The 27,844-nt window shown below is 41.2% G+C and overlaps 2 protein-coding genes across 5 annotated transcripts; both read left to right on the top strand.

Annotated features, from left to right (window-relative positions):
* Positions 1-63: 63 nt before the first annotated feature.
* prrc2a (proline-rich coiled-coil 2A) lies at positions 64-16,541 on the top strand. Of its 4 annotated transcripts, none has more exons than XM_038277055.1 (18): positions 64-194; positions 302-381; positions 3,831-3,982; positions 4,675-4,852; positions 4,953-5,049; positions 5,138-5,219; positions 5,298-5,441; positions 5,549-5,790; positions 5,875-5,963; positions 6,130-6,278; positions 6,737-6,839; positions 6,969-7,152; positions 7,484-7,576; positions 8,735-9,275; positions 9,368-9,624; positions 9,716-10,001; positions 10,083-10,305; positions 11,109-16,541. In XM_038277055.1, the coding sequence occupies exons 3-18, from the start codon at positions 3,868-3,870 to the stop codon at positions 14,065-14,067; spliced, it is 5,742 nt and encodes a 1,913-aa protein (XP_038132983.1). In that variant the 5' UTR covers positions 64-194; positions 302-381; positions 3,831-3,867; the 3' UTR covers positions 14,068-16,541. The 4 variants fall into 4 exon arrangements, with proteins under 4 accessions (XP_038132983.1, XP_038132982.1, XP_038132985.1 ...); XM_038277054.1 differs by having other exon boundaries at positions 6,969-7,155; XM_038277057.1 differs by lacking the exon at positions 7,484-7,576.
* Positions 16,542-18,353: 1,812 nt separating this feature from the next.
* On the top strand, positions 18,354-25,426 carry csnk2b (casein kinase 2, beta polypeptide). The gene is made up of 7 exons (XM_038277053.1): positions 18,354-18,507; positions 19,210-19,291; positions 20,757-20,859; positions 21,169-21,284; positions 22,087-22,162; positions 22,415-22,604; positions 22,742-25,426. Exons 2-7 carry the CDS (start codon positions 19,220-19,222, stop codon positions 22,830-22,832), a joined length of 648 nt encoding a protein of 215 aa, XP_038132981.1. The 5' UTR covers positions 18,354-18,507; positions 19,210-19,219; the 3' UTR covers positions 22,833-25,426.
* The last annotated feature ends 2,418 nt before the right edge of the window (positions 25,427-27,844 follow it).

The raw sequence follows: 27,844 nt of genomic DNA, 5'->3' as shown, positions 1-27,844 counted from the left end.
CTTATTTTTTTTTTTTTTTTCATTAATATTTGTCGCATTTTTTTCGTTTTTGTTGAGATCCCAAACGGCTCCCATCTCACGAAATCTCCCCCAGTAGCCGTTGACGGCTCTTTAGGTGACGGATTGAGTCCAGATTCAACAATTTTCTTTTCCCGTTTTCATTATTTTCTAAGGGGAAAAAACGGAAAACTAAAGTAAGCCGAACACCTCTTGTCACCTTTAACAGCATCGGTCTGATCAAAGTTGGAGGCAGTTGTTCCAAAGTGGTTTTCTTTTTGTGTGTCTCTGCGTGTCTTTGCAGGAGGTTAGAAAGCTACACCGTAGCAGCGGAGCTAAGCTGATTCTGCGATACAACCTCGAGACAAGTCGGGACAAGACCAGGTCAGTGGATGGACATTTTACCTCACTATTAACCCTTCTGACACACTAAGCTGGACCTAATCACGTCCCCGTTTTCCTCGAAGCTTAGATAAAGGGATGTTCTTTTTAGTAGCAGTAGTATATTTGTGTCTTAATTGTTGTTGTTAGCCAACAGTCATGTAGCATAGCTTGGGTTTGGATTTGAAATAGACTTTAGTGTTCAGGCGGTAGATATTTTTGCTGGTTTTATTTAAAATATCATCGGTTCAAGATGATATCTGTTGTATAGTTTTGAGTTTTTGGAATTTAAACTGTACATCTAATGTTACCGATAAACGTTAGCTTGCCTTGATGCTACTGTTAGCTTCAGCTAGCACACCTGTGTATTGCTTTAAATCACGCTACCGCCAGCCGAATTACGCGTTTTCCCCTTACTATTAACGAATTGCTTGTATCCCTAAGTTGTTTATATATTAAAATTAGTTTGTGTTGTGTTTTCATGGGTAGTTTTTGAACGTCCTGCGTTATGGCTCTAGGCCGCTCTCCTCCGCCATTTTGTTTCGTCAGATAATAAAACCGTTTGTTCTGCTTCATCGCTCATGCCATCTGGGGATGAGCACGGTGAACGTGTCCAGGTGAATGTTTCTGTTCGTGAATCAAGCTTATCGTATTCGAAGAGTATGCAACGATTCCAGGCTTTATTTGTTGAAAGTGAATTATGAAACAACGCAGCTCCCCTCCTCCCCAAAGAGAACAAATAGGAGGCCTGTGTGTGTCGGCAGCTAACCTTAATTAGCTCCACGGTAGATTTTTTTTTCACCCATTCTGTATCAACTCCTGTCATAGATGGCTGCAGGTGGAAGTGTTGTAACTATCAACTGATTTATTTACTCCCCAGAGATCGTTACCACCCATGGTTGACAGAAGGTTAGCGTGGCCTCTTTGCAGTCCCTGGTTAATCCTCGTACAACACGTAGTTCACCAGCCATCCCACGACCTAATTTTCTAATCTCATCTATTGAGGGACGCTGTAGTGCTACTGCTCTATGATCACAATGTAGAATAATTTATCTTGTGGTCATTTTATCGCGACTCTACCTTTTTCACGATATTGTCTAGTTTCAGGGTCCAGGAGATCACACTTAAAGGCACCAGATATGACATTTTCCCAGAATCTGATATTGAAAAATTATATATTTACTTGATCATTAAATGCATCAAAATTGAAAATGTAAACTTTTTTCAGTCACTAAGCACATCAACAAACTGCTTAAACTTTCTATTAAGCAGGTAAAATGAAATAAAAGATTAGCAACATCTTACTTTATTTAAGAGATTAGTATATATATACTTTTAATGACTGCATTTTATGTTTCATTCATGCGCAACTACAGTTCCTCAGACTCTGTACAGCAAATGGTTTTCTTTCATTGACTGATTTCTAGTTTGTTGAATTGAATTTAATTTTGACTAAATTTATCCAACTGAATTAATGTATTGTATAGACATTTTAGTTAGTCATACCTTAGGTCTGAGTCAGTAATGGTCTCAGATAGAGATGGGTACTGTAGAGTTATTAATTTGGGGATAGGTACCCTAAACGCAAAAAAAAAACAAAAGAAACTCATAATTTTTCCTTCAAATAATAAAACCACACAGCCCTATTTTTTACTTCAAAAAATCGTCTTGGAATAAACAAACAAACAAAAAAACACTTAATCTTTATCTGCCATGGGGTATGAATAATTATAAGCTTAGTTATGTTTCATTGTTTCTTTTTATTCATAAGTCTTTTGATGTTTAAATTTTTTGAAGTACTATTTTTGATTTCTTTAAACATGGCTCCTCTTTGAAGGCACATTATAAAGATACAGTAAGAGTGTATTAAGAATTGCATGCTCAAAGTATTTATATTTAATGGAGTTTAGATCAGCAGTTAAAGCCATAGGGAGCTAAATCAGACTGAAGTGGACAGATGTCTCTGTGATGTGTATTATTGATGATCTTCACCAAATGTTCATATAAAAGAACTGCTGGCTGTAGTGAACCGATCTCAAGGCTAGGTGAAAAATAATTTTAAAATGCGTTGCCATGGAAACATGGATTCTGCCTTATGGTTTCTTATGACCATTACCGATGATGAACGATGTGCTGTGTGCTTCCAGTATGTGTATTTTACCATACTTCTGAAATTGACCCACAGGAAATTAGTGCGCCGATTATGTCTTGAATGTTAATACATATTAGTACTTTGGTCAAAGGATTTGGCAGTTGTTTTCAAGGCTTTTAGGATTTTCTTGTCATACCATCTAGGGCTGGGATTTTTTATTTTTATTTTTTTCTTACCAAATCCAATTAATTGCTTGTTTTTTTTCTTCTGACATTTCATTATAAAGATGACAGATGACATACATTATTTTTAAAGACTAGCTTTAATTTTAATGATCCCCTCTGGGAGATAACCTTATTTTAAAGGGTGACAGTTAAGCTGTGAAAATGTTTCATAAAACAATTAAAAGTATAACAAACTAAACCTTTGTAGCTAGGGTGTTGCACAGTTAGTTTATTGGGTATAAGTACACATCTAAGAGCAAAAAGTAATGAACTTATGTTACCCTGGGCTGTGGAAACCCCTGAAGTGCATTGGTGAAACATTGATACAGAGGTTATTTTTTCTGCACCAATACACAGGTTGTTCAATCAGTACAGTAATTTCTCCCTTTGAAACATCTTATTTTTGATAATAATATGCAGTTAATATGTTTAACTGTTATAATGTTATATAAAGTTCAGATTGTTTGAGGCTGCAACAATCTGGTTGGTTTAGTGTCACAAAGTGTCCTTTCCCTAAAGTTAAGCAGGGGAAAGTTGTGTGATTGGAAATGGGTCGGATTTAAAGAGTTTATGAAATTTGATTTCTTAGATTATTATATTGCATCAGACTCTCTGAAAAAAGGACGGTAGACCTGATGAAAAGTGTTTATAATACTGGCTTGGAGATTTAACCTATCATTTAATTTTGTCATGAAACCTTACCATGATGACGATAAATTCCAGCTAATCATGTTTAAAACTCTTAAAAATTGATAGTCTACTCTGCTCAACTGCTATGCTATTGTCACTATTTTCTCAGCTGTTAGTTTTAAGAGAGTATCAGTAACTTCCAATAAATAAGAAACTGAATAAATGCAGGTTTTGTGTGCAGCATGGTGATAAAAATTCCACTTCTTTATAAAAAGGGAATTTCAAAGTATATTTTATACATTGTAATTTATCTTTTTTTACTATATTAATCATGTATTCTATATTTTGTATAATACATTTATAAAGTCGACAGACCTCAAACAAAATAAATCTTTTATAGCATAATTTTCGCATCTGCCCTTTCTATGTCTTGTACACTTTCACTATCAACTTCCGAGCATTCCTGGCATCATATCACTCAGTATCTATTCCTCCCTTTCCCACAGTCTCAGGGCTCACCATACTCAATGAGCGGACAGCGCAATGTCAGAGCGCTCTGGGCAAACAGCAAAGGGGAAGGAAGGCAAAACCAAGTATGCGTCTCTCAACTTGTTTGATACATACAAAGGAAAGAGCCTTGAAACACAAAAGCCTGTTGGTGAGTAATTTTTCCTGTCATGTTTAGAAAAAAAAATGAGTTTTTGATGTGAGAGACAATGTCAATTGATGTATTTCAGTTCTATCTGTGTTTCTTTTTTTTCCTGATCTATTATGTGGACTTTAAGTGAAGAATTCTGCTCATTCAGGCTTCAATTCTGTGTTGTCTCATGCACCTCTAAAACATGCGTTCCTTCATCCGGCGAATACATAGTATGGGGGAAAAAAACAAAACTACTTTGAGTTTGTACACATAGAGCTTGATAGAAATAAATTACCAAACAAGTGGAATAATTTGTGTCTGCTAGACATTGATCCATTGAGTCTGTTCTGAATTAGAGGTTGACTTGTGGATGCTGGTGGAATTTGTGGTTATCTCCCAGCTTATATTTTATTCAGAGGCTTTCCTTTACAATCCAAACAGACTTCATCATTCACTAAGCTGCATACTTCCCTTCCAGGAACACACACAATGCTCTTGTTTTATTACGGTTTCTAAATATAAAAAAATTATGTCGTAAGGGTTGTTATATTAAAGCTTATTAAGCTTGTGACCTTAGTTCTTTCTCTGATTTGCATTTACTTTAGAGCTAGCAGAAAACCTGATCTGCCCAGTCCTCACACCCTGTAGATACTGTAGGTGTCATGTTTCACTGGTCCATCTGTGCTAATGGATATCTTTCCCCATGCCAGTTCCCCCCCGCCATGGCCTGCAGTCTCTTGGTAAAGTTGCCTCCGCGCGGCGTATGCCACCACCTGCCAACCTGCCCAGTCTGAAGGCGGAGAACAAAGGCAACGACCCCAACGTCTCGCTCGTTCCCAAAGACGGCACAGGATGGGCAAGCAAACAGGAACCAGCAGACCCAAAGAGGTAATTTCCATTTGTTGAATGGAGAAAAAAAAAAAGTTTTAAGCGGTTGTCTGGTGTTTGTTAGGTTCAGGTGTGACTTGTTTGCATCTTGTGTTTTCAGTACCGATGCATTGTCAGCACCGCAGCCGGAATCGCAGCAGCCTGTGGCTTCACAGATACCTGCACCGACCCGCCCGAGAACCCCACCAGTTTCAGAGGTAGAAAACGTGTACTGCTATAGAAATCCAAATAGGGCTTGGTGTGAAAAAGACATACATGTTTGACATGATATTTGCTTTTCTCCAGGCTCTGGCCCCACCTTCAACACAGGCCGTAGGGGCAAGGTCCTGGGCACAGGCCAGCGTTACACATGGAACACAAGGGGATGGTGAGTCTAACTTTTAATATTTCCTTTTTCCTGTATGTTGTTGTTGCTATTAAGTGCCTATCCTCAACTTCTTTGCAGGTGGAAAGGGATCAAACCTACCGTCGCCATTCTCTCGCGAGGAATTTCCCACCCTGCAGTCGGCTGGCGACCCGGACAAAGCTGGCAAAGAACAGGCCACTGCAGATCAGTGGTATGGGCCCGGACCAAGCCTCCGCCCCCAGAGTACGCAAATAGCTTATGGTTTCATTTTATCCCATCGAGATACAGAATGTTTTTACATTAAATGAATGCTTTGTAATTTATTTTATTGAACTTTTTGCTGTTTTTAGACGTTACAAGTTGGCGGGACGGTGGGGGCCGAGCCTTGGCGCCCACCCTGCCTGGGGAGGGGGCGGCAGAGGGGGGCACAGGTGGGGCTCTGGTAATGGATGGGGCAGTTGGTGTCCCCCCTACAAATTCCCAGATGCAAGGGCCACCTAGGAATCCCCCTGCAGGCAGCCCCGCCTTGCCCCTGCCCCAGCCCGCCGTGGGGCCGGGGTTTGCCCAATATAGAGGGATCATGCCACCCTTCGTAAGTTTTTATTTTCCATTTACATAACTTCATATGGGAATAAAAAAACAAACGTTAACCACCGTTTCATTTTGTGACCCTTAGATGTATCCCCCCTATCTCCCGTTCCCGGGCCCCTATGGGCCTCAGGGGCCCTACAGGTACCCGCCACCTGGGGAAGGGCCACCTCCGAGGTGTGTGTCAAATAATATCTTAATTTTTATTTTATTTTTTCTGACAGATTCTTTTTTAATTTTTATTTTTTCCAGAAACTGTACAGTTCTTCCAATATAACTGCAGTTTTTGGCCTCCGTTCTCTTTTCTTAGTATTTTATTCTTAACAAAGAACTTTTCTTTCAGGTTCTCTCGTGTACAGGGCGGTCCTGACAACAGGCCACATGGTGGCCCTCGTGATTCAGGGGAAGTAGTTAAACGTCCCTCCATCCTAAAGCAGGATGACCTGAAGGAGCTGGATGAGCTGGATCATGATGGAGATGATGGATGGGCAGGTACAGAAAAAATATTTGCAAATCCACAGAAAGAAAGATGTAAAGATACAGGCTATGTGATGCTACTGAGTATGTTGTATTTATCTCAAAATAGAGTGCTCTTTATTAAGAGCCTTATCACTGATGTTTATTAAAATCTGGTATATTTTCCTTGAGTGCCCAGTAACAGTGAAAATCAAAAGTAGTTTGGATCAGATTTAGAGCCGCTTTCTTTTTAGGAGAAGCTGGTTTTATAGTAAAAGTGAATGAGTCTGATGCTTTGTAACGTAGCATATGTTGAGAATATCACATTTCCTGCTTATTGAAGCAGTGTGGTTCACGCGGCTAACAATCACTCTGCAAAAATGGGGCGTCAAGGAGGGACTCGAATACATCACAGTGATAAATGCCGACCTCATATTTCACTTAGTGGATGCAAGGTTTAAACAAGACTGTGAAGCTTTTTCCTGTTTGAACAGGGCCTCATGAGGAGATTGATTACTCCGCCAAGTTGAAATTCAGTGATGATGAAGCAGATGAAGAGGGAGATGAGGACAAAAGGGAGAGCAAGAATGACTCACGGTATGTAAATAGGTTGGTTGACTATGTGATTTGTTGCCTATAATTACAACTCTGCTTTGGATATAAAATGAAAGTACATTTTATCGGTTGTGCCTTGGTTTAGTTTTTCTGTTTCACTTTTCTCCCTAGTGAGCAGCAGAGGTCCCAGGATGCTGCAAACTCTCACTCTCGAGCCTCAGATGGCGGCGGAGAAAGTCGTCACACACCTCCCTCGAATGCTGATGGCGTCCCCCAGCCCTCCTCCAGCAAGCCAGGATGTGCCGAGGAGGGAAGCAGTGGCTGGGGAAACCAAGGAGCCCCATCCAGCTATCAGGTAGTGAGTCAAACCGCTACAGTTAATGAATTTGCATGCCGTTCTAAATCTGCAACAATTGTTTTCTTTTTTTTTCTTTTCTTTTTATTGTCTTATTTTAGTGTAAATGTACATATTGGCAAAACATTTATAGTGTTTGGTATGTCCCTTGAAATAAACATGGGTACGATAAGATGGAGTAACTGGATCAGAAGTTTAGGTGTGATCAATGACTCCAATCCTTATTGATCAGAAAGTATCGGCACCCCAGTCTGTCTGGATCTGTAGCACCCTGGTGCTTGTATGCTTGTGCCAGTGCAGATTAAGGCTAACCGTGTCTGCCTGTATACAGGGGCGCAGGCCTGGATTGGGTGGTGCCCGGGAGCAGCCCTCCCCCCCACCTGGGCCGCTCCTCGGACAGGGGCCGTACTCCTTTTATCGACAGGTAGACATTTGAACAGGGCCTCATAGAAAAGTCATTCCTGTCATGATCTCATCCACCGCTAGCAGATTGAATTGTTTAGTCCTTGCAGGTGCATTTCAATTAATTTAAATATCACAAGGAGGTTCAATGCTTTAATTAAAAAAAGAAATGTCCATGTGTAAATTCACGACTCACACAGTGATATAATTTAAATCTTTGAGTTGAAGCCAATGAACCCCAATATTTGGTTACTCATATAATATCATGTAACACCAATACAAATGTTGCTCAGTTTTAAATTATCCCCATGTTCTGTCTAGCATATTCCATTATTATTAATATATATTATTATTATCATACTCCTTGTGAATGAATTACAGTGAACTCTTCACAATGGACCTCATCATGCTTGGATTCTGACCCTCAGTCTGAATAGCACCAATTGTAGCTCCAAGCTTCTGTCCCTAGCTCTTTTTCTTTCACCTTTTTTGGGGTCAGTGGTAAGAACACTGGTTTTGGTAGGGTGTCCTTCCGGAAATGCCTGGTAACCAGCCGGAAAATTAATTAAGGTGTTGCTACAGAAGGGATGCATCTAAAAGTTGTGAAAGATTAGCTCACTGATTTGGCCACCCATGCTTGAAAACATCCCCCAAACTCTTGACCTGCCTTTCCTTCAAGATCTTGTCAAACTGCAGCTATCTGTTGATTACAGATCTTCTTTCACCCCACTTCCTTTCACTCAACTTTCTATTAATATGCTTGGATACAGTTGTCTGGTAACTAGCTTCGTCAATGGTGACCTTTCCTGACTTCCCAGTGCATTTGCATCCAATTACTTAACGTTCCTACTTGAAAATCCTTATTTTTAGTCATCTTTAACACCATTAGAACATTAAGAGGTATGGAAATTAGGCTAAATGTTATAATCATCAAATGTAAAAGAAATAATACTTTTATCAAATAAATATATCACTCGTTTGAAGAAACGGTTTCATGTTTTGAACTAAATAATTAAAATGATCATTTTTGAGATGCACCTGTTTTAAATCCACTCCTCTGTTCTTATGTTTTATCACTGTTTGAGATTCATTCATTGAACATTTTATCAAACATTCCAGCAGTGTCATCTTCAGGGTTGAAATCTGCATCATTACACATGAACCTTTTGTAACTCTTTAGGACCGACAACATGGTCAAGGGACAGCTCTTGGTCCGGGAAAACCTGCTGCTGCCCAGCTTCAGCCAGGAACAGGAGGACCTGCCATTTCCGGCCAGCCTAGCTTGCTGGTCCACGGAACCCAGGGGGAAGATGAGGATGAGACTTGGCGTCAGCGCAGAAAACAGTCCTCCTCTGAAATTTCTGCAGCTGTGGAGCGAGCCCGTCGCCGTCGTGAGGAGGAAGAACGTAGAATGGAGGAAGAGAGGCGTGCAGCCTGTGCAGAGAAGCTGAAGAGGCTAGATGAAAAACATCAGCAGCAAGGCAGCAGCTCAGGAGCTGGCGGCAGCAGTAAGACCCCCAGCCTGGATGGGAGCTCTGCAGCTGCTACAGCTGCTAGCCCCAGTCCATCTGTTTCAGCATCTTCCCCCAATATCAGCCAGCCAGTGTCCCCTTGTGTGGATATTGAAGAGCCTCCAGTACTAACAGCCCAGCCAGGGACAGCTTCTGGATCGAGTGACCGCCGGAGAGCCAGCAGCAACAGTAGCCATGACTCCACTGCTGGTGAGTCCCACAAAAAATGGCCCAGTCCTGCATGGTTCATCTGACGAATCTTTAATCTTTTGATTAAACAACCATTTTCATTTTTTAAATAGATGTCCAGCAGTGTCCCCAGCCTGCTGTGCCCCAGTCACAGCAGCCCTTACTGGATTTACCTCCATCAGCGGAGAGCAAGGAAGAGGCCGTAGCTAGTCCTCACGTCCGTGCAGGAGGTGGGGGGGAAAGGAGTGTAGAGGCAGTAAAGGTGGAAAACTCTATAGGGGGTACGGGCCGTCAAGCCAGTGGTCCTCCTGGCCAGGGTTACCCAAAGTACCAGAAATCTCTACCGCCTCGCTTTCAGAGGCAGCAGCAGGTCAGAACATGTCTTATATTTGTTGTCTAAATCCTCCCGCTCGCCATAGATTTTCTTTTAAAATTAGATTTTCTTTTCTTTTTTTCTCCAGGAGCAGCTTCTGAAGCAGCAACAGTGGCAACAACAGCAACACAGCCAGGCCTCACAAAGCCAGCTGTCGCCTCAGCCTCAAGGTCCTTCACCAGGTTCCACCCCTCAACCAGGCCCTGGGCCTAAGCAAGGAGCACCGCTGTATCAGCCGGGCAGCATGGTCCGACCTCCTCCGCTGCCAATAAATTTTGATCCGCGCTGGATGATGATGCCGTACATGGACCCTCGCATGATTCAAGGTCGCCCTCCTCCAATGGAATACTATTCAGCTGGCATGCACCCCTCAGGTGAGCAAATGCACGATAACAAGAAAGGTGAGTGATTATTATCATGAAACTGTTTCCTTTAAAATAATTTCCCTTTTACAGGAATTATGGGTCGTGAACGATCTGATTCAGGTGGTTCTGGTTCAGAACCTTTTGATAGACAGCAGCAACATCCAGGCCACCCTCACCGTGGGACGCCCCCTATGGATCCTAAACTGGCCTGGGGGCCAGAAGTGTTCCCTGGGGGAGCTGAGAACCGTGGGCTTACCTCTCCATTGAGACAGAAACAGGCCCTGGAGGAGGAGGATGTGGTGAAAGGACCTAGGTATGTATTTTTCATTTTGATGAACATTTGGGTTGAGTATATGTTTACTAATTCAGGGTCTTTAAGAATAAATCAAACCCCTAAACTACTCTGCAAAAAAAGGAAATCTTAAGTATGTAAATTTTTCACAAAATATGTGCATTTTTTTTCTTGAATGAGCAGGTAATTGAGACTCTTTACCAATTTGATAAGAAAATTTTAATTTAAAAAAGGGAGGAAAAAAACACAGTGGCTTATTTTAAGTGTATTATATCTAATTATCTTATTTTAAGGGTAAAAATAGATAATCTTATTTACCTACTCAAATTAAGGGCAAATGCACTTATTTTAAGAAAATTTTACTGACTTTCAGACTGTTATTAGGTTTTATCACATTACTGCCTGTCGATATGATTTTTAACTGATAAAAGCAGTAATTAATTATAAAGTGTGAGCGATTTTCGCCTTTTTTATGCAGGCAAAAATCAGTAACTAGTGGGAAGCAGTTATTTACGTTCTGAAGATAATGATTTTAATCTATGTGCCTTTAGAAAAGGTACTTAAACCCACAAACACGTTTTATAACCATATGTCATTATCAGAGCTGATGACAGCATGAAGCTGAAATGCATTTTTAGACCATTAAATTCATACGCAGTGCTGGTCATCCAGATTTACTGTAGCTATAGTTCTCATAATTATTTAGTTGCTGATACATTTTCCTTCAGTTATATAGTTCGTCACAACTTTAACTGTTTTCTTACATTTTGTTCATCTTTAACTTTAGTGACTAGTCAATTTTTAACCTTTTTGTCTCCAATTAGAAGTGACACTCCTCCACACCGCCAGAGAGAGAGTGGTTTGGGACCAGTCCAGCAGCCCGGCTCATCAACTGGGACCTCCAGTCAAACTCCTCCTCCTCCTGTTGGTGTGCAAGTTGGCAGCCAGGGAGGCACACATCCTCATCATTACATTGGAGGGAGGGGAAACTACAGCAACTTCCCTGACCAGGGTGCAAGGATTCCCCCCCACCCGCAGCAGAGGCCTGGTGAACGGGGTAACCACCCCCACAGCTTCACCCATCCAGATGATGGGTCTTCTCGAGGACCTCAGCAGGTGCAGATATGGGGAGCTCCCCATTCTCATTATGATCGTAATGGCCGTGCAGACATCCCCACTGTTGAGGGCAACTCCCATCTTCCCCACCATCACAGCCACCACCATCAGCCGCCTCAGTTCCCCCTTAACCCCCACAAACCAGATAACAGTCGTGACAGGCACAGTGAGGCTCATGGGAAGAAGACAGACTCTTCCCCACCTCTCCAGCAACCATCTCTGTCATCCTCATGCTCCTCTTCCTCCTCTGCCAGGGAGGATGGGAAAGTGGCCCAACATCACCCCCCACCTCTGAGGGAGGGTGAAGCTGCTGTTAATCCTGGTGAGAGAGGCAGCAGTGGTAACCCGAGCAACAGCCACATGAAACCAGAGAAGTCGGGCCCCACGTTTCTGTCCCATTCTAACCAAAATCCTGTCCAACATGGTGGTCAGAATCAGACTCAGCAGCATTCTCAACCTAAATCGAACCAAAGAGGAGGGCGTGAGCATAAAACTGAGACACAGTGGGGACCACGGCCTGGAAGCAACACTGTTGGTGGGGGTTCATCCCACGGCAGGAGGGGTAACAATGCAGGAGTAGGTAGCAACACTCGTGGAGGAGAGGATTGCTCCAACGCTCCATCAGACCACAAACCCTCAAACCAAACGGGAGGCAGTAACCCCCACAAGAGGGCTGGTCCAATCAAGAAGCCCCTTGTGAAGGAAATGAGGAGAGAAGGAGGGGATGTTGATGGAGGAGAAAAACAAGGAAAAGACAAAGAGCAAGATGGTGGTCAACCCACCTCCACAAAGCAGGATACATCTATATCTCACAACACCTCTAATGCAACAAAAGAAGAGCAGAACCATACACCCAAAGCCAGGAGCGGAGGAAAAGAGAGGCCCTCAGGAGGTGGAGGGCCTGGGAGAGGCTCCAAAGATGTAGACTCATCATCTTCTGGGTTTTCCTCCAGGAGGGACAGAGAACGATCCTTTGAAACAAGTGTTGGTTCACACCACCCCGGAGTACCCGCTAAGGGGGGCAGACCTAGTCGGGGACGAGGAGGAGAGTTCTATCGTGGTGGCCGTGGTTACAGGGGAACCTTCACCGCCAGTGCTGGACCTACAGGTGGAGGTCGAGGTAGAATGGGTGGTAGGAGTGGCCGCGACTTCCGTTCATCTGGTGCTGGAGGCCCGCACCAAGAAGCAAAGGGTGAGGGATCTGGAGCACGTCACGGTCCGGATCGGTCTCAGCATAACCCTGCCAGAGCAAGAAACCGCAGTGAAACACGCAGCGAGGGCTCAGAGTATGAAGAAATCCCTAAGAGACGGAGGGAACGGGGCTCTGAAACTGGCAGTGAGACAGGAGGCAGTGACCTTGGTCACTCGGATAAAGAAGAGCACCACAAATCCAACTCCAAGAACTGTTCAGAGAATGTCAGTGCCACGGGAAACATCCCTTCGGCGCAACCTAAGGTTTCTCAGGCCCGAGTTTTTACTCCCAGAGGAGTGCCCTCTAGGAGGGGCAGGGGTGGAGGAGGTGGAGGTGGAAATGTGTACAGGGGCAGTGGCAGCATTGGAGGACAAGCTGGGGGACACCGGGTCGGACACGGCTCAGGTTCTTATGCTGGGTATTCAAAGTCCACAGCTTCAGGTCGCAAACAGCAAGGTCCACCTCCATCCTCTGGACCCAAAGATCAGGGTCGAGGAGGGACTGCAGGAGAAAAGAAGGACAAGGTAGCAGATGTTGGGCAGAATCAGGGGGCCAACCCCCCTCAACCACCTTTGCCTACCACTACTCCTCCTACTGTGGGATCCACTGAGAATGGAGGAGTGACCACCCAGCAAGCTTCAACCAGTCCTGCCCCGAACTCTGGAGGCCCGAATGGCCCCCCTCTTCCTACTAACCGGGGCCACCCTCCAGGTGGGTTTGAGAGGCCCCCTAGACGCCGCCGTCATAATCGTTCTCAACACCAGCAGGACAAGCCACCCCGCTTTCGCAGACTGAAGGAGCGAGAGAATGCCGCACGCATCAACGGAGGAGTTGGGGTCATTGGTGGAGGGAGACCATCGTCTCCTTCCCTGAATTCAGTCCAGGACAGTAACGGGGCTCCAGTTCCTGCCGCTATCACGGGAAATGGCCAGAACGCCAACCACAGCTCCACACTAACAACCAACAACAACAGCAGCGTTGGTGGACAACTTAATAATGCAAACAGCCACCACCATCACCACTACAACCAGAGCAACGCTGGTCCAACCCACCCCCAGCACCACCACAACCATGGAGCCAAATCTCCTGACTTCACCAATCAGAACTCAGACCAGGCCAATGAGGAGTGGGAAACTGCTTCAGAGAGCAGCGACTTCACAGAGTTCAGAGACAGGGAGGCAGGAGGCGGGAAGTCTTATCCCTCTCACCATCACCCGGGAAGAGGAGGAGGAGGCGGCGGGGGAGGTGGTGTGGTTGATCGAGATGTGACCGGCAAAGAGCCACTGGCGAATAAACGAAGCTTCTCGAGCCAGCGTCCTGGGATGGAGCGACAGAACAGGAGAGTCAATACAGGAGGAGGCGGGGGGAGAGGTCCTCGTGGTCCCCCAGGCGGAGGCTCCGGTGCTCCCGCTAACGGCGGGGGGAATCGTGGAGAGAAACGTGGCAACTGGCCATCACCGAAAAACAGGAAGTGATGGAGTATTAAAATGTTTTATTAGTTGACCCCTCGCACATTTCCATCTTAATCCCTTCTGGTTGTTATTTCGTAGCTTATTTGTCCACACCCCCCTAACACATTAGTGGATTGTGACGTATATGGAGATGGTATTCATATTAACTTCAGCTGAAACCTACGTTCCTTTTACATTCTCCTTCGTACCGTCCGTTATTGTGAAGTTACCTTTTTTTGTCTTGCTCTCCTTTTGTTCGGCTCCCTATTTTTTTTATTTTTTTTTCTGAATTTTTCACCCTTCTATAAACGTGCCGTGGTTGGATCTGAGAAGTGTTGATGTATTTCTAAGATTCCCACATCCTCCACACCTACTTGGATAGACGAGCACTAACACGGCATCTTGAAGAACACATTATTGAACAGAATTTTTGCTTGGATTGGGTTAATTTTTAGTTTCATAAGTACATTTCCACCTCACTTTGGCCTTGGGTGGGACTCAGGTTGTACAGGTCAGCATTAGTTCCCTCATAGAGGAAAAAAAATCATTTTTGATAACTGCATATCATAAATGGTTTGGTTTTTTTTGCTGTCTTATTTTTCAGCTAAAATTCAGCCTTCCACATACACAGCTCTGTAAAGGTAAAGATACTTACCTTCTCATTCCCCCTAGGTTTGTCTGTTTCCTCCTCAGTGCTCGCCTCCTCATGCTTTGATTTTTCTTTAATGGTTTTGTCGCTTCAGATAGATGGTGTGAATTTTATTTTTGCTCTAAATTGTAAATCTGCTCTGACATTTCAATAATTGTTTGTTGCCCCTTTTCTTTGTGGGATTTCTGTTCATGGCCTCATCGTAGCAAAATCCTTACCTGCAGAAATTTTACAAACTGCAAAAATCCCCAATAAATATAGTTTAATAAAGTTTGTTTACTGTATTGATAGCATGATGGCTCTATCTTAACAACCATTATTTCCTCAATGATCAGCATTTTTTGATTTTTTTTTTTTTCCTCTCCCCAAAATTTAAGTGTTGACCCAGACAGGAGTGGAAGAAAAAACTTCTTTAAATGCTGGTCATGATGTTAAAAGCAAATGTTTATTCTTTAGTAGATAATTGTATATGTTCTAATAAGCACTCCTTGTAGTATAAAACTTTTTTTGTTCCATTTCATTTTGTTTTCTTTTTGTGGTAACATGTTTTGGGGATGTTACTGGACGGTTTTTGCTGTCCGGGCCCACAGAACGGAGCCAGTGTTGTACTTTTTTAAAGCAGCCCCCCCTCCCTCCCTTAGCTGTCATGGGTGGTCCCATGCACAGATTAATCACACCTAGAAGGACTGGATCTGAGAGAAGTCATTTCTCAGAAAGCGCGCATAAAGATGGGATGGGCCGTTAACGGAAGACGGTGGCGATTCAGGACAATCCCGAACATGTGCGGTTCACACGGTCCGTGTGATTTTTACTTGCAACAAAATAAATGAAAAGGTAACTCAGAGTGACGTAGGATTACACTCAAAAGGTTGTTTTTATCACATGTAGGAGATGTAAAGCAGCTTATAACAGCATCCAAAGTGAACTAAAATGATTTCCTGATTTGCATCCTTTCTGTCACTGCTGTAAGTTGGGGCTCTTGTTTGTTTACTGAAAATAGTTTGAAGATTGTCTTTGGGATGTTGTGAGTAGGGCATTTGGTGAATATTGTGTGTGTGTGTGCGTGCGCGCATGTGTGTGCGTGGATGTTTTTCTGGTGTTATTAACTCGGGGAACCGGAGGGGTTAACACAAACGGCAAGCACTTTCTGCGTTGTTTGCCCCCCCCCAGCCCTCACTTGTGATTTAACAGATTTAAATCTTCTTAAATACATCCACATGTATACATTCAGCCGTGTGTATATGTTCAGCATCCAAATGAAGACTCTGCAGTGGGAAAATTTCACTATTTTTCTTTTTTTTGTGTAATTTAAAGCATCTTTTCTCCAGTAGGCGAGTGAAGTTGGACTTTTTTTTTTATTTTCACTCTGAACTCCTTAGCATGAAAACACAGCTGGGTGCTGCTTGCATTGCCTGTTACTGGTTTCTACATTGATAGCTGTACATTTAACACTGGCTCGAAGAGTCTCCCATCCCTCCTTAACGTTGACGTGCACATTATTGTATGTACCCATGTTAAAAAGATAAAACGGGAATGGTGTGTTCCAACGAAAATCAAAGATTGTATTATGTTTCCAGCATTACAGAGGTACACAGAGTGGTTCAAGCTGTTTTTAGCATTTATGGTTTTTAGTAAAAAAAAAAGCAACTTAAAAAGGAGCAGTAATATACACACTTGTATGTATATTGGTATGTATCTAAGTTCTGTCTACCCCAACTTACATTCCCACAAACAAATGTTGCAATTTTTAGTTCAAGGGAGCAATGTACAAGCAGAGAAGTGTCTTATTATAATAAAGTTATACAGAGAAGGCAAAAGTTAAATAAACTACTTTTGATTTAATGGAAAATAATTGCATCTGTCATTATTAAAGTGAAATGTAATTTTTTCTGTGCCACCACACAAAGTGCAAGAATGAGCTCGGGAACACAACAGGCAGATTTTTACATGTTACACAAAAGTTTTTACATTTTGAAAAGTCATTTTCACCATAGTTACTGTCCAAAACACTCTATGTTTAAAAAGTATGGTAAGCTGTAGAAACTGCTTGCTGCTCACTGTCCAATTATGGTAACGGAAGGATGTCGTAAACATAGGTCTACAGTTATCTATCTGAAAATTTTACATAATTTTGTGCTTTCCTCAGCTGGTAAAAATAAAGATGCTGTTTAATTTTCCAACCAGACTTTGCTACTATCTATACTACCAAACCTTCCTGTTCATATCATTATTGTGCATCACTGCAAAAACAAAAGAAAGTGTTAAGAAAAGCTCTGTGTTGAAGTTTTCTCTCTCTGGCTCTTTTCCTGAGAAGAGATCACTCAAGACAAACTGTTAATAACACTAATGTATAAAATAACCATGAAACTACAATAGATTTTTTTTTTGTATATATATATATTTATTCAGAATATGTCCATACAGGATTTACATCCAGGATACAATATTATTATTCTTTTCTTTTTTTTCTTTTTCCCCTTTAACCCCTCCCCCCCACCACAAAAATAAATAAAAAATACACCAGCCCATCCAATCTATCTATGTGGCAACACACTTAGTAACATTACATTTAGCACTATCCATATTCTTGAAAGGCCAGATTAAGGAGTAAAGGATACAACAAAAATATTAGAGGAATTGAACAAGACAGTATCCGGATCAGTCTCTCAGGTCTAGGCTAGTAAAGAGACTACAATAGAAATTGTAATCTTACTGATCAGAGAAGTTTAGGGTTACAGAAGGCAGCGCTTACCAACCGGGCTCACATATCAGAGTGGCCCCAAAACACAGTAATAGCATTTTATACAACACCAATCCCAAATGCCACATCATTACATCATGCAAGTTTGTAAACAAGGCTTACAAAAAACAACATGGACATCTCTCTTTTATTGGAGTAGAGCACCCTTTGCTCTGTATGGAAGAAAGTGAATTGTACTTGTCCTGGTATGAGTTCCACATGACTCTTGGGACACCTGCCTTTAGGGGTTTCCATTAGTCAAATTTTGAGAAAAATTCTTGGCAGATAAATATCTCCAGAGCGGGACTGGCCTAGGGACTCCAAAGGATCCCTGGACAATGAGCAGAAATTAGTCTCCTAGTAAAGAAAGGTCTGTTGTCCTCCAACATCTTACCGGGCCTGGTATAATAAAAGATGGATTGGATAATAACAGGTACCTCTTCCTGCAAAGGCATACACAACATTGATTTATCATTAGATACCCTTAAGTTCTGCCATTAAAAGTGGATGCTCTCTAAGTTGCCTGAAAAAAAGGCTTGATACAGTCTGATTTTTGGTGTGTCTTAATTTATTTTACTAATTACTTCTATTTTTTATTTTGTATATAGTCATTGTAGATTGTTTTACACTGGAAGTTCAAATTCAGCTCTGTTGGCAGTTTCCAGATTTTTGTAACTTAAGATGAAGATGTTTTATAGAATAATTTTGCGGATTCATTGGAAAAAGTCAGAAAAAAAATATTATACAACCCTTTCTCTATTTAATCATTGATGTAAAAGTACATTATCTAAATAATACAATGAACACAACAAAAAACAAGGTTGGTTTCATGATTAATAGAAAAAAATAAATATTAGTCCAGTATTTGTTCCATGACTATTTCATCCATATTGGCGGTGTACTGCCAGGAGGCACCACAAGGCGGCAGCATCGAGCAAGCAGACTCCGTAGGTAGGGAGAGGAAGATCCTGCAGGGTGAACCGGGAGGGGGTGTCCATTTTATTTACAGTTGGAAATAGCTTTGCCACTAACAATCGTTTTTTCTTTACCTTTAAAAGTTATATAAAACTTTCAGGTATGTACTTGTTCTATAATAACTTCTGTGTATAAGAAAAAAGGTCAAAAATCAGAGTATAACCGGTTTCGAGAGAGAGCGGATGTCCGTTTTGAGGCCTGTTATCCGACGCTACGCCATTAGCCGTTTTTAACCTGGCGAGCTAACGTTGGTCTCATTAACCACGGCGTTTTATTTTCTACAGATCTTAATTTGAATTAAAAAATCAACTATTTTTAAGTTTAGTGACTTGTTGGAACATATTCTAAAACTGGTTTATTAAATGTAGGCTTTTATAAGAAACCATGCTCTTTAGATTTATGTGGTTCGGAATTAGCCGTTTTAGCTGCGAAGTGATGATTTCCTTCATAGGTCATGTATTTTCCATGGCGGTTATAAGTTCATATGTATACTCTGATGGAAATATTGTAATACATTTTGCTACGGAAATGAAAATGATTTAGAAACATTTGTGTATTCACGATATATTACCCCTAAAATAACTATAACGGGCCACAGATCTTCAGTAGCTACTCAATTTTTAACACTCTTTATTAGAGTAACTCTTCATTTCATAGCTGTTGTGTGAGTAGTCTATTTTTTATTTTTAGATATAATGTTGAATCTGTTTTCTGATCTTGTTTTGGCTGCTTTTTCCCCCTCCTGGATCCTTATTAGATCTAAAGCTAGATGTTAAAAGGTTGTGTTCTCTTACTGCTCTAGGTCTTTAGAGATGAGCAGTTCAGAGGAAGTGTCGTGGATTTCCTGGTTCTGTGGACTGAGAGGGAATGAATTTTTTTGTGAGGTAAGTCACCCATCTCTGCAATCGCTATGTTACAGTCATTTTTTAATGAAAACATGGGTTTCAGTTTTGATAGCCTAGTTGCTTTGCTACTGTTTTACATGTTAATATTTTTAATCAGCCATAACTTTATATTTAGCTAATCAATTTTTACTTTATTGTGGTTTTCTCTCAGGATATCACCCCCATTTCCATTGTGGTTCTGATCCCCTTCTGTACAGATGCATGTCATTAAAATTAGATTTTAAATGACTGTTCAGAGTCCCAGGTTCTCTGTTTCTAATGGCCCTGTTTTGACACGTTTTGTACCTCAAATTGATGTCAAGCCAAGGAGGTTAAAAGCCATCTGTTTTTCATTGAGCGTGTTTACATGCTTAGTAGAAACCAATACCTGGGAAATCAGATGACCTTTACATCAGATCTGACATGTTAAGATGCACTGCAGACATTAAGTATTCAGCAAATCCTTGCCAACATGTTCCACGCTGCTATCAATTTTCAGGCTTGCTGGATGAGCCTGCGAAGTAATGACTGGTGATAGAAAGTGATATTTAAAGTATTCATGGGTTCACATTGCAGTCATGAAGCTGTAAGCTGACTAAGAATGTAATAAGACAACTCTCAGATGTTAAGCAACAAAACAAATCAGAATGGCATTGAGCTTGGGCTAATTGCAGTGATGTACTGGTAAGGCATACCCCTGTGGTGCTGTTATTTTTGGGATTTCCAAATGTCCGTCCTCACATTTCTTATCACATATGAGTGTTTACATGGTCTCTTCTTTGACCGTGCAATTTAGCCAGTAATCAAAAATGCATTTGTCGTTATTGACAAAAATTGCATTTATTTCCTCTGCACTTACCACAAGAATATACATGTGTTGCTGCTGGGTTGTATTGTTTTGATGTCCTTAAATGTTATTGTGCGAGGATAACAAGAATCTTGTGAGATTTCACTATTACATGGAACAGTGTTTCTAGCTCGCATGCACGGATCTGCAGTCTAACTTGAACTCTCTTCTGTTTGGAAGAAAACCCATTTTAAATCTATTACCACCATATAACGGCCAGGGTGATAAACGGTGTCTTACTCAAGTGTAAAAAAAAAACAAAAAATGGGTTGCTCTGCAATTTTGAAAGAGCATGTTTTTAAATTTCTGCTACATTGCGCTCATTTTACTAACCCTAATTTCTTAATAAATTGGATATCCCCAAGAATCTTAGCACAACCAGGTTTCTGAGTGCATACAGTCAGGCTCATTGTGTTGGATCAGAAGCACATGCAAGAGTTGTTGACATAGGCTCCTACAATAACTGGAGTTTAAAACTTTTTTGTGAATATCTGGAAATTCTGTAGATTATGACCATTTTTTTGATAGTAGTATGTTGCAGGTCTACCTTTATTATGCAAAGACAAGGATATGTGAAGTTATATTTTATTTGACTTGCTTTGTTTTATTGAACTATAGGTGGATGAGGACTACATCCAGGACAAGTTCAACCTGACAGGACTTAACGAGCAGGTTCCTCATTACCGCCAGGCTCTGGACATGATCTTGGATCTCGAACCAGGTCTGTGTTCTCATTATTCTTACAGACCTCATGCTTTATGCAGAAGTTGTGAGCAGAAATCTTGAAGGAACGGCGGATGTTTGACTTTCCTCTGTTGCTGTTTCTTTTCCCCTCATCTGTTGTCATTTTTACCCTTTTAAGACTATTTTTCTCTTAACTTATTTTATTTAAGCCTTTTCAGTGAATTTCCCTGATCGGAAACATCCCCTTCCGTTTTACTCATGGTGCCTGATGCCGCGTAAAATTGTCTGGGTGTAGATTATTCACAAGTGATTCAACAAAACATTGCTCTGATTTTTCCATCTTCAGATGAAGAGCTGGAGGATAATCCCAACCAGAGCGACCTGATTGAGCAGGCAGCTGAGATGCTTTACGGGCTCATCCACGCACGTTACATCCTCACCAACCGAGGAATCGCGCAGATGGTAGGTCACTGTATGGGTCACTTTTAACGCTTTCAGTATTTCTGCTGAATATGGTTGACTGCAGATCTAGGAATTAGTAATATATTTTCATTTAAATAGAAATTAGAAATTAAAAACAGATAAAAACAAATGACAGTAAAATCAGCTGCTTTATATTACATTGTAAGAATAAAGAAACAGATAAGATAGATGGCCTCTATAATTCAGCTTCATATACATTTTTCTTTTTTTTTTTTATATCCAGCTTTGTTTGGGTCTTTTTGTTTTTTAATAAAGGTAGCCATTTCTTCTGTATCCATATTCATACAGTTGATACTATTTCAATGCAATTAGAGTTATAATGAAAGATTAAACTCCAGTTTAATCTGGTGGTTCTAAAACAAGTCTCCTTTAGAGGAACAAATCTCCCAACAAATTGAGTTTATATCCATTTTTTTCAGCCGTGTGTATATGTTCAGCATCCAAATGAAGACTCTTGCATTGGGAAAATTTCACTATTTTTCTTTTTTTGTGTGTAATTTAAAGCTTCTGTTCTCCAGTAGGCGAGTGAAGTTGGACTTTTTTTTTATTTTCAAAAAAAATAAAAAAAGAATATCAGCAAATTATTCTGGTTTAAACTAACTTATTAGTACTCATTGTGAAGGAGTTTATTTTAACCTGTCAAAGCCACTGATGTATGATGTCATGGATTACCATAGAAACAAGGGAAACTATGTTCATGTCTTTATTTTTAATGTTATAATAGTAAAAACTGGATGTTAAATGGCATCTAATTTTATATTTTTAAAATATTTTTTTTCAGCTGGAAAAGTACCAGCAGGGAGACTTTGGATATTGCCCACGAGTATATTGTGAGAATCAGCCCATGCTTCCTATTGGTGAGTTCAAATCCTACTTTTTAGCTTCAAACTAAAGAAAGAAACAGCAGGAGCTTTTTAAGCTCTTCTTTCTGTTGTTTGATTTTACTTTGGCTGAACAAGGTTTGTGTGATGTGGACGGTAGATTTTTAACATACGTGACTTGCAAGGGATCAGTGTAATGCTGTCAATATTCCATTTCCATGTAATTAAGTTGAGCTGCAGCCACGTGTCCAAGTTTAAAGCCGTTTTTCTTCTCTTCTTCATCTGCAGGCCTGTCAGACATCCCTGGAGAGGCCATGGTGAAGCTCTACTGCCCTAAATGCATGGATGTTTACACACCCAAGTCCTCCAGACACCACCACACAGATGGAGCCTATTTTGGCACCGGGTTCCCCCACATGCTTTTTATGGTTCACCCTGAGTACAGGCCCAAACGGCCTGCCAACCAGTTTGTCCCACGGTTAGTAAGACAGACGTCCCGCAACCTTGTTTATCTGGTCTTACTGATGAGCATTAACACGGTTTTCGATGTTTATGTGCAGCACAGCCCCCCTGCTCTCTGCCTGATATCTGTTTGTTACCATTTCTTTTCCACAGTCTCTATGGCTTCAAGATCCATCCCATGGCTTACCAGCTACAGCTGCAGGCCGCCTCCAGCTTCAAGAGCCCTGTCAAGGCTATTCGCTAGGAGCCTTGGAGCAGGAAGAACAAGGAGGAATGTGGAGAAAAAAACGTCAGGAACGAATCACATGGAGAGGGGTCACCTGTATATCCACAGGTGCCCCCTCCCCATCATGAAGACTGTATTGTTTTTGATTTAGATTAGCCCATAAGGGGGAGAAAAAAGTTAAAGATTTAAGTAAAAGCAAGAGAGAAAAATAAAACACACCGAGCCATGATTATTGTGAGAAACATACACACATGTAGGGCAACAGACTTTAGGTTGACTGTACCAAACTCATCCGTGCCAAAAACAGAAGGTTGGAGGAAGCTTAAAGCAGAGGGGCTGCTCTGCATCACAGGTTGATTCTTTGTTTTATGGAGAGAAGGTTTAAAACGTGTGAGCCAGCGGACAGCCCCGGCTCGGTGCTGCTTCTGTAAACCCTTTGTCTTTGGTAAGCCTCCTCTCCCCTTTGAGCTCAGGCTGACGCTCGGAAACACAGTTTGGATGCTGCTAGCAGGTGGTTTTTTCTTCATCACTCATTTAAACAGATACGAACCAACAGATTTCTGGGGCGGTTTTGTGGAACTTTTGTGTTAAATCTGCCTTAAGGTACAAGAAAAAAAGGATTGATTTAGGAAACAAGACAAATCTGACTTTGGAATCGTCAAACAATTGTAATCAATGATCCTGTTTAAGTTTCTCCCATTGTCTGTGCATGCGTGAAAGCAGCCCTCTCCACTCTTATTAATAAAATACCCCCTCCACCCCCAGCAGCAGAAGTGTACGGTCCGATTCCCGCTCCTCAGAAATAGTTTGTCTGCAGTTAAGTCTGGCTCATATCAGCTGCCTGTTGAATCTAACTGCTGATCCTGTTGCAAAGATGGGTAGATCTTTGCAACAGGACTAACAGTTATGGGTTCAGTCTATTTAGAAACAGAAAAAGTAGAAAGGGTTTCTTGGACTTGCTGTCTTCATCTATGATATATCTATATTTTTTGTATTGTTACCATGAACTAGATATAGATATGACCTTTTGCATTTCAAAATGTATAAATATCCTGTTTTTGGCAGAAATGCATAAATACCAGCTGGACATTCAGCTGTTATTTTCCGCCTCTAACGGAGACAGGACCCAAACGTACCTCTGTAACAGTCTGGTTGTTGTCTGTTACACTCAGTATTCATTTTATAGTGAATCTTTTGCTCCCTGTCCCATTTTCTGACAGCAAGAAATGGTTCGCCCAGTCATACAGTACAGCATTCAGTTCTGTCATGTTGTAAGTCTGGATATTTTTGGGGGAAAATATTATCTAGTCCATGATCTACCAGGGCAAAAACACAATTTCTATTTGTTGTTTGTTTATTTTTATATTTGGATACATTCCACCAAATCTACTAGTTGAAGTTTGGCTGTCTTAAGGTTCTGAGGGCAAAACTTGGCCAAGTTTTGTAGTTTTCCTTCAGTTTGTTTCTTCTAATAGCGGATCTCCCATCAGGGTTTTCAAGCAGATGTTTTTGAGGTTCAATCAGACGCCAAACTACTTGAGTAAAGTTTTACGAACAATGTCAAAGCTTGTTTAATAAGTTGTTTCTGCCATAGGATACGCTAGTCTAGGTTTCACAAATCATAGTACACCTTGAGTTAAAGGGCAGCGGATCTATGAAAACAGGTCCTTCTACCTACTGTCGAGTTTGGTGTTTATTTGGGCAAAGACAGACAATAAAAGGCCACTAGTTAAGTGTTTTGTGCTTATTTATATCAAAGATAGAAAGAAACGCTGAACAAAATGTTCCTTAGTTTAATAAAAAATTCTACAGCTTCTGTATTTTATGGAAAATATCTGAAGATGTAATGAGTTTTGAAACTTCTGCTTCAAGCTCACAGTAACAACAGATTTGTGTGGTTTGAAGAGGATTTTGGGTTGGGGCGTACTCCTTCAAATCAGTTTATCCCTAAACCAGCTCTCCTAGCATGTATGAGTTAATTCCAGGTAGTGTTAAATCCCTTCTAATTATTGCCCAAATCTTACTAAGAATTCATTTGTATTAATTGATATTGCAAAATGTTTCACTGTTGGTTGGAGTTCTGATCTGTTTGAAGTTATTAAACTGTCATCTAAGATTATACTTAATAAGAACCTGTGACGTGCCACATTACCTAAACAAAACCAAAATAAGGTTTCAGATCTCTTGTTGAAGAAATGTTGTCTTGGACTAAAGTTTTGATTTTTTTTATCTCACATATCCAGATCTAATGACAATAGGTTGCCTCATGAGCAATAAGAAGCAAAACGTTAAACTATTTCTGAGGAGTTTGACCATCGGAATCGTTCCGTTCGTTCATCTGCTGCGCTGATCCGACCTAAGTCTGTCCTTTATCTTTATGTTCTTTGTCAAAGAGGGACTCTCCAATGACAGGATTTGTGTTTAGTCCATTTTCCCCGCAAGGCAGCAGGCCGTCTCCTTTTTTTGTGTGTGTGACTGCACCAGATTTTCATTTCAGAGGCTTCATGACAGAAACTGTATTTATGTGTCTTGGTTTTAACTCATGTTTGTGCGACTGTGGAAAGGTGAGCAGGTTTCGGAAAGTCAATAAACTTCTATTTTCTTTTCATGCATTTTGTCTTCTTTGTAATTCAACCAAGGTGCCACTAGATGTCAGCATAAAGATAAGTATCCCAGACCATACTAGTTCGTTTGTACTTTTGCATGTTAGCCATATAGCTGTTAATGTTAACTTAAACTACCGGTAGATAGAATTTGGCCAAGTTCTGAGTTTAGGGTTATATTAATTTTGTGCTTTGAGTCTTGATGTCTGTCCATTTTTATGCATGTGTTTGAACTATAGAGCAATCTAACCTACATTTGTATGTCAATGCTTGTCATTTGAAGTCAATCGGATGCAATTCGGTAACTTGATAATATAATAATAGTATAACTTAATTATAATCGGTTTTATAATTGGATAACTACTTTTCAAAAAATATTTATCTTTGAAATTACCCTGATTTAAAAGCTATAACATTTAAAATTAAATTCCAACAACTTTATCTGAGGAATGAGCAAGGGCATAGGTTTGATTTCAACTTTGGTAGGGACACTATTGGTCTTCATTTTCATTGGTCTGTCATTGGTCCTATGCAAAAAAATGCATGCAAAAATGCATGTTTCACCTTGTTTAATTTAGTAAAAAAATCTTTAAGGAACCTTTGTCTATCTGATTATTAATTGATTAATCAAAAAAATAATCAACAGATTAATCAATTTGCAAAATAATCATTAGTTGCAGCCCTAATTTTATGGTAACATTCCAAACACATTTCTTTCATAATACAGCACTGAAGGCATTATATCTGTGTTTCCTACAATCATATGTTTCTATTATACAAGTGGGTTTTTAATTGCTTTATATTGCTTACTGTCTGGCTGTTTAAATTGCTCCTTATGTCTATTTTCTTTTTAGTGGCATCATCTACAAAACACAACACTAAGAATGAGCCTAAGTTTATTTAAATATAAAATCACTTTTAACAATTACAAAAAACAATATAGCACTATCTTATCTGTAATGTAATAATATCCAAAATAAACAGCCAGATTCAAGCATTATTTACCAGTCAATCAGTCAATTAGTTTGCACTAATTTACTTATGGACCGTGTGGAAATCTTGAAAAATAGAATCAATGTAAATAGAGTTCCTCTGTTTGTCTTTATCCTATTTCTAGAAGTAGAAGTTAATTAAATAGCACTATTTAAATGTGGAAAACAAAAAATAGCAGATCTTATGTTCTACAAAAGAAATACCACCTGTTATTTATACCTGAACTGCCATCAAAAATGAAAACATTAATAGCAAGGAAATATTGGTAAGGAATCAGAAATGTTGATAGTTTACAGTCTTTGTTCATTTTACTAGCTGTTTTCTGAACCCCTGTCTGACTCAGAATATTTAGTTTTATAAAGAAATCCTTACGTTGGTTACTTTCATTTCTCAAGTTCATCAAATCCAAACCCTCTCCTGCTTCTTTGCAGAACTGCAATCAGCAGCTTTCACCTGTTCTAGCGTAGATGACATTTAGTTTTTTAATTGGGACTAGTTTCGTAGCCTAATATTAATTTTTTGTAACCGCCGTATTCTAGCGTGATTTTTTTGTTTATTATTTTGCGCTCACATCCCCAGAGCCAGTCTAAGCGCCCGCGGATCAGGTCGCCGAGGTCTCCGCCTCTGGCTGCCGCCCAATCCACTTTGCACCGGTCCCTCATGGTTCCCCCTGCAGTTGGTGGGCCCACTGGGGGATGGCCTCGCGCCGCTCCTTCGGGCTGGGCCCGGCCGGGTCCTGCGAGGAAGAACCCGACCACCAGGCGCTCACCAAGGAATCCCAACCCCAGGCCTGGCTCCAGGGTGGGGTCCCGGCTCCGCCGTACCTGGCGACGTCACTTGCCGCGTTGTAGTGCTCATCATAAGGGTTCCTCCACTTGAGTGGAGGAGTTCAAGTATCTTGGGGTCCTGTTCACGAGTGAGGGAAGAATGGAGCGGGAGATCGATAGACGGATCGGTGCGGCTGCTGCAATAATGCGGACGCTGTACCGGTCTGTCGTGGTGAAGAGAGAGCTGAGCGAAAAGGCAAAGCTCTCAATTTACCAGTCGTCTACGTTCCTACCCTCACCTATGGTCATGAAATTTGGATCATGACCGAAAGAAGAAGATCCCGGATACAAGCGGCTGAAATGAGCTTTCTCCGCAGGGTGGCTGGGCTCTCCCTCAGAGATAGGGTGAGGAGCTCGGTCATTCGGGAGAGGCTCAGTGTAGAGTCGGTTCTCCTCCACAACGAGAGAAGTCAGTTGAGGTGGCTCGGACATCTTCTTCGGATGCCCCCTGGACGCCTCCCTCGGGAGGTGTTCCAGGCACTTCCCACCGGGAGGAGGCCCAGGGGACGACCCAGGACACGCTGGAGAGACTATGTCTCTCGGCTGGCCTGGGAGCACCTAGCGCTTCCCCCAACAGAGCTGGAGGAGGTGTCAGCGGAGAGGGAAG

Source organism: Cyprinodon tularosa, unplaced genomic scaffold (genome assembly GCF_016077235.1).
Source record: "Cyprinodon tularosa strain WSP-4 unplaced genomic scaffold, ASM1607723v1 ctg13, whole genome shotgun sequence".
Taxonomy (NCBI): domain Eukaryota; kingdom Metazoa; phylum Chordata; class Actinopteri; order Cyprinodontiformes; family Cyprinodontidae; genus Cyprinodon; species Cyprinodon tularosa.
This window is presented reverse-complemented; position numbering and strand designations above follow the sequence as displayed.

What these genes read in the sequence shown, in the direction of transcription:
- csnk2b (XM_038277053.1), top strand. Translation starts at nt 19,220, where the DNA reads ATGAGCAGTTCAGAGGAAGTGTCGTGGATTTCCTGGTTCTGTGGACTG. An exon ending in GATCTTGGATCTCGAACCAG is followed by an intron (nt 20,860 to 21,168) that starts GTCTGTGTTCTC and finishes TTCCATCTTCAG; the next exon opens with ATGAAGAGCTGGAGGATAAT. An exon ending in GCCAACCAGTTTGTCCCACG is followed by an intron (nt 22,605 to 22,741) that starts GTTAGTAAGACA and finishes TCTTTTCCACAG; the next exon opens with TCTCTATGGCTTCAAGATCC.
- prrc2a (XM_038277054.1), top strand. Translation starts at nt 3,868, where the DNA reads ATGTCAGAGCGCTCTGGGCAAACAGCAAAGGGGAAGGAAGGCAAAACC. An exon ending in TGAAACACAAAAGCCTGTTG is followed by an intron (nt 3,983 to 4,674) that starts GTGAGTAATTTT and finishes TCCCCATGCCAG; the next exon opens with TTCCCCCCCGCCATGGCCTG. An exon ending in GAGGGATCATGCCACCCTTC is followed by an intron (nt 5,791 to 5,874) that starts GTAAGTTTTTAT and finishes TGTGACCCTTAG; the next exon opens with ATGTATCCCCCCTATCTCCC.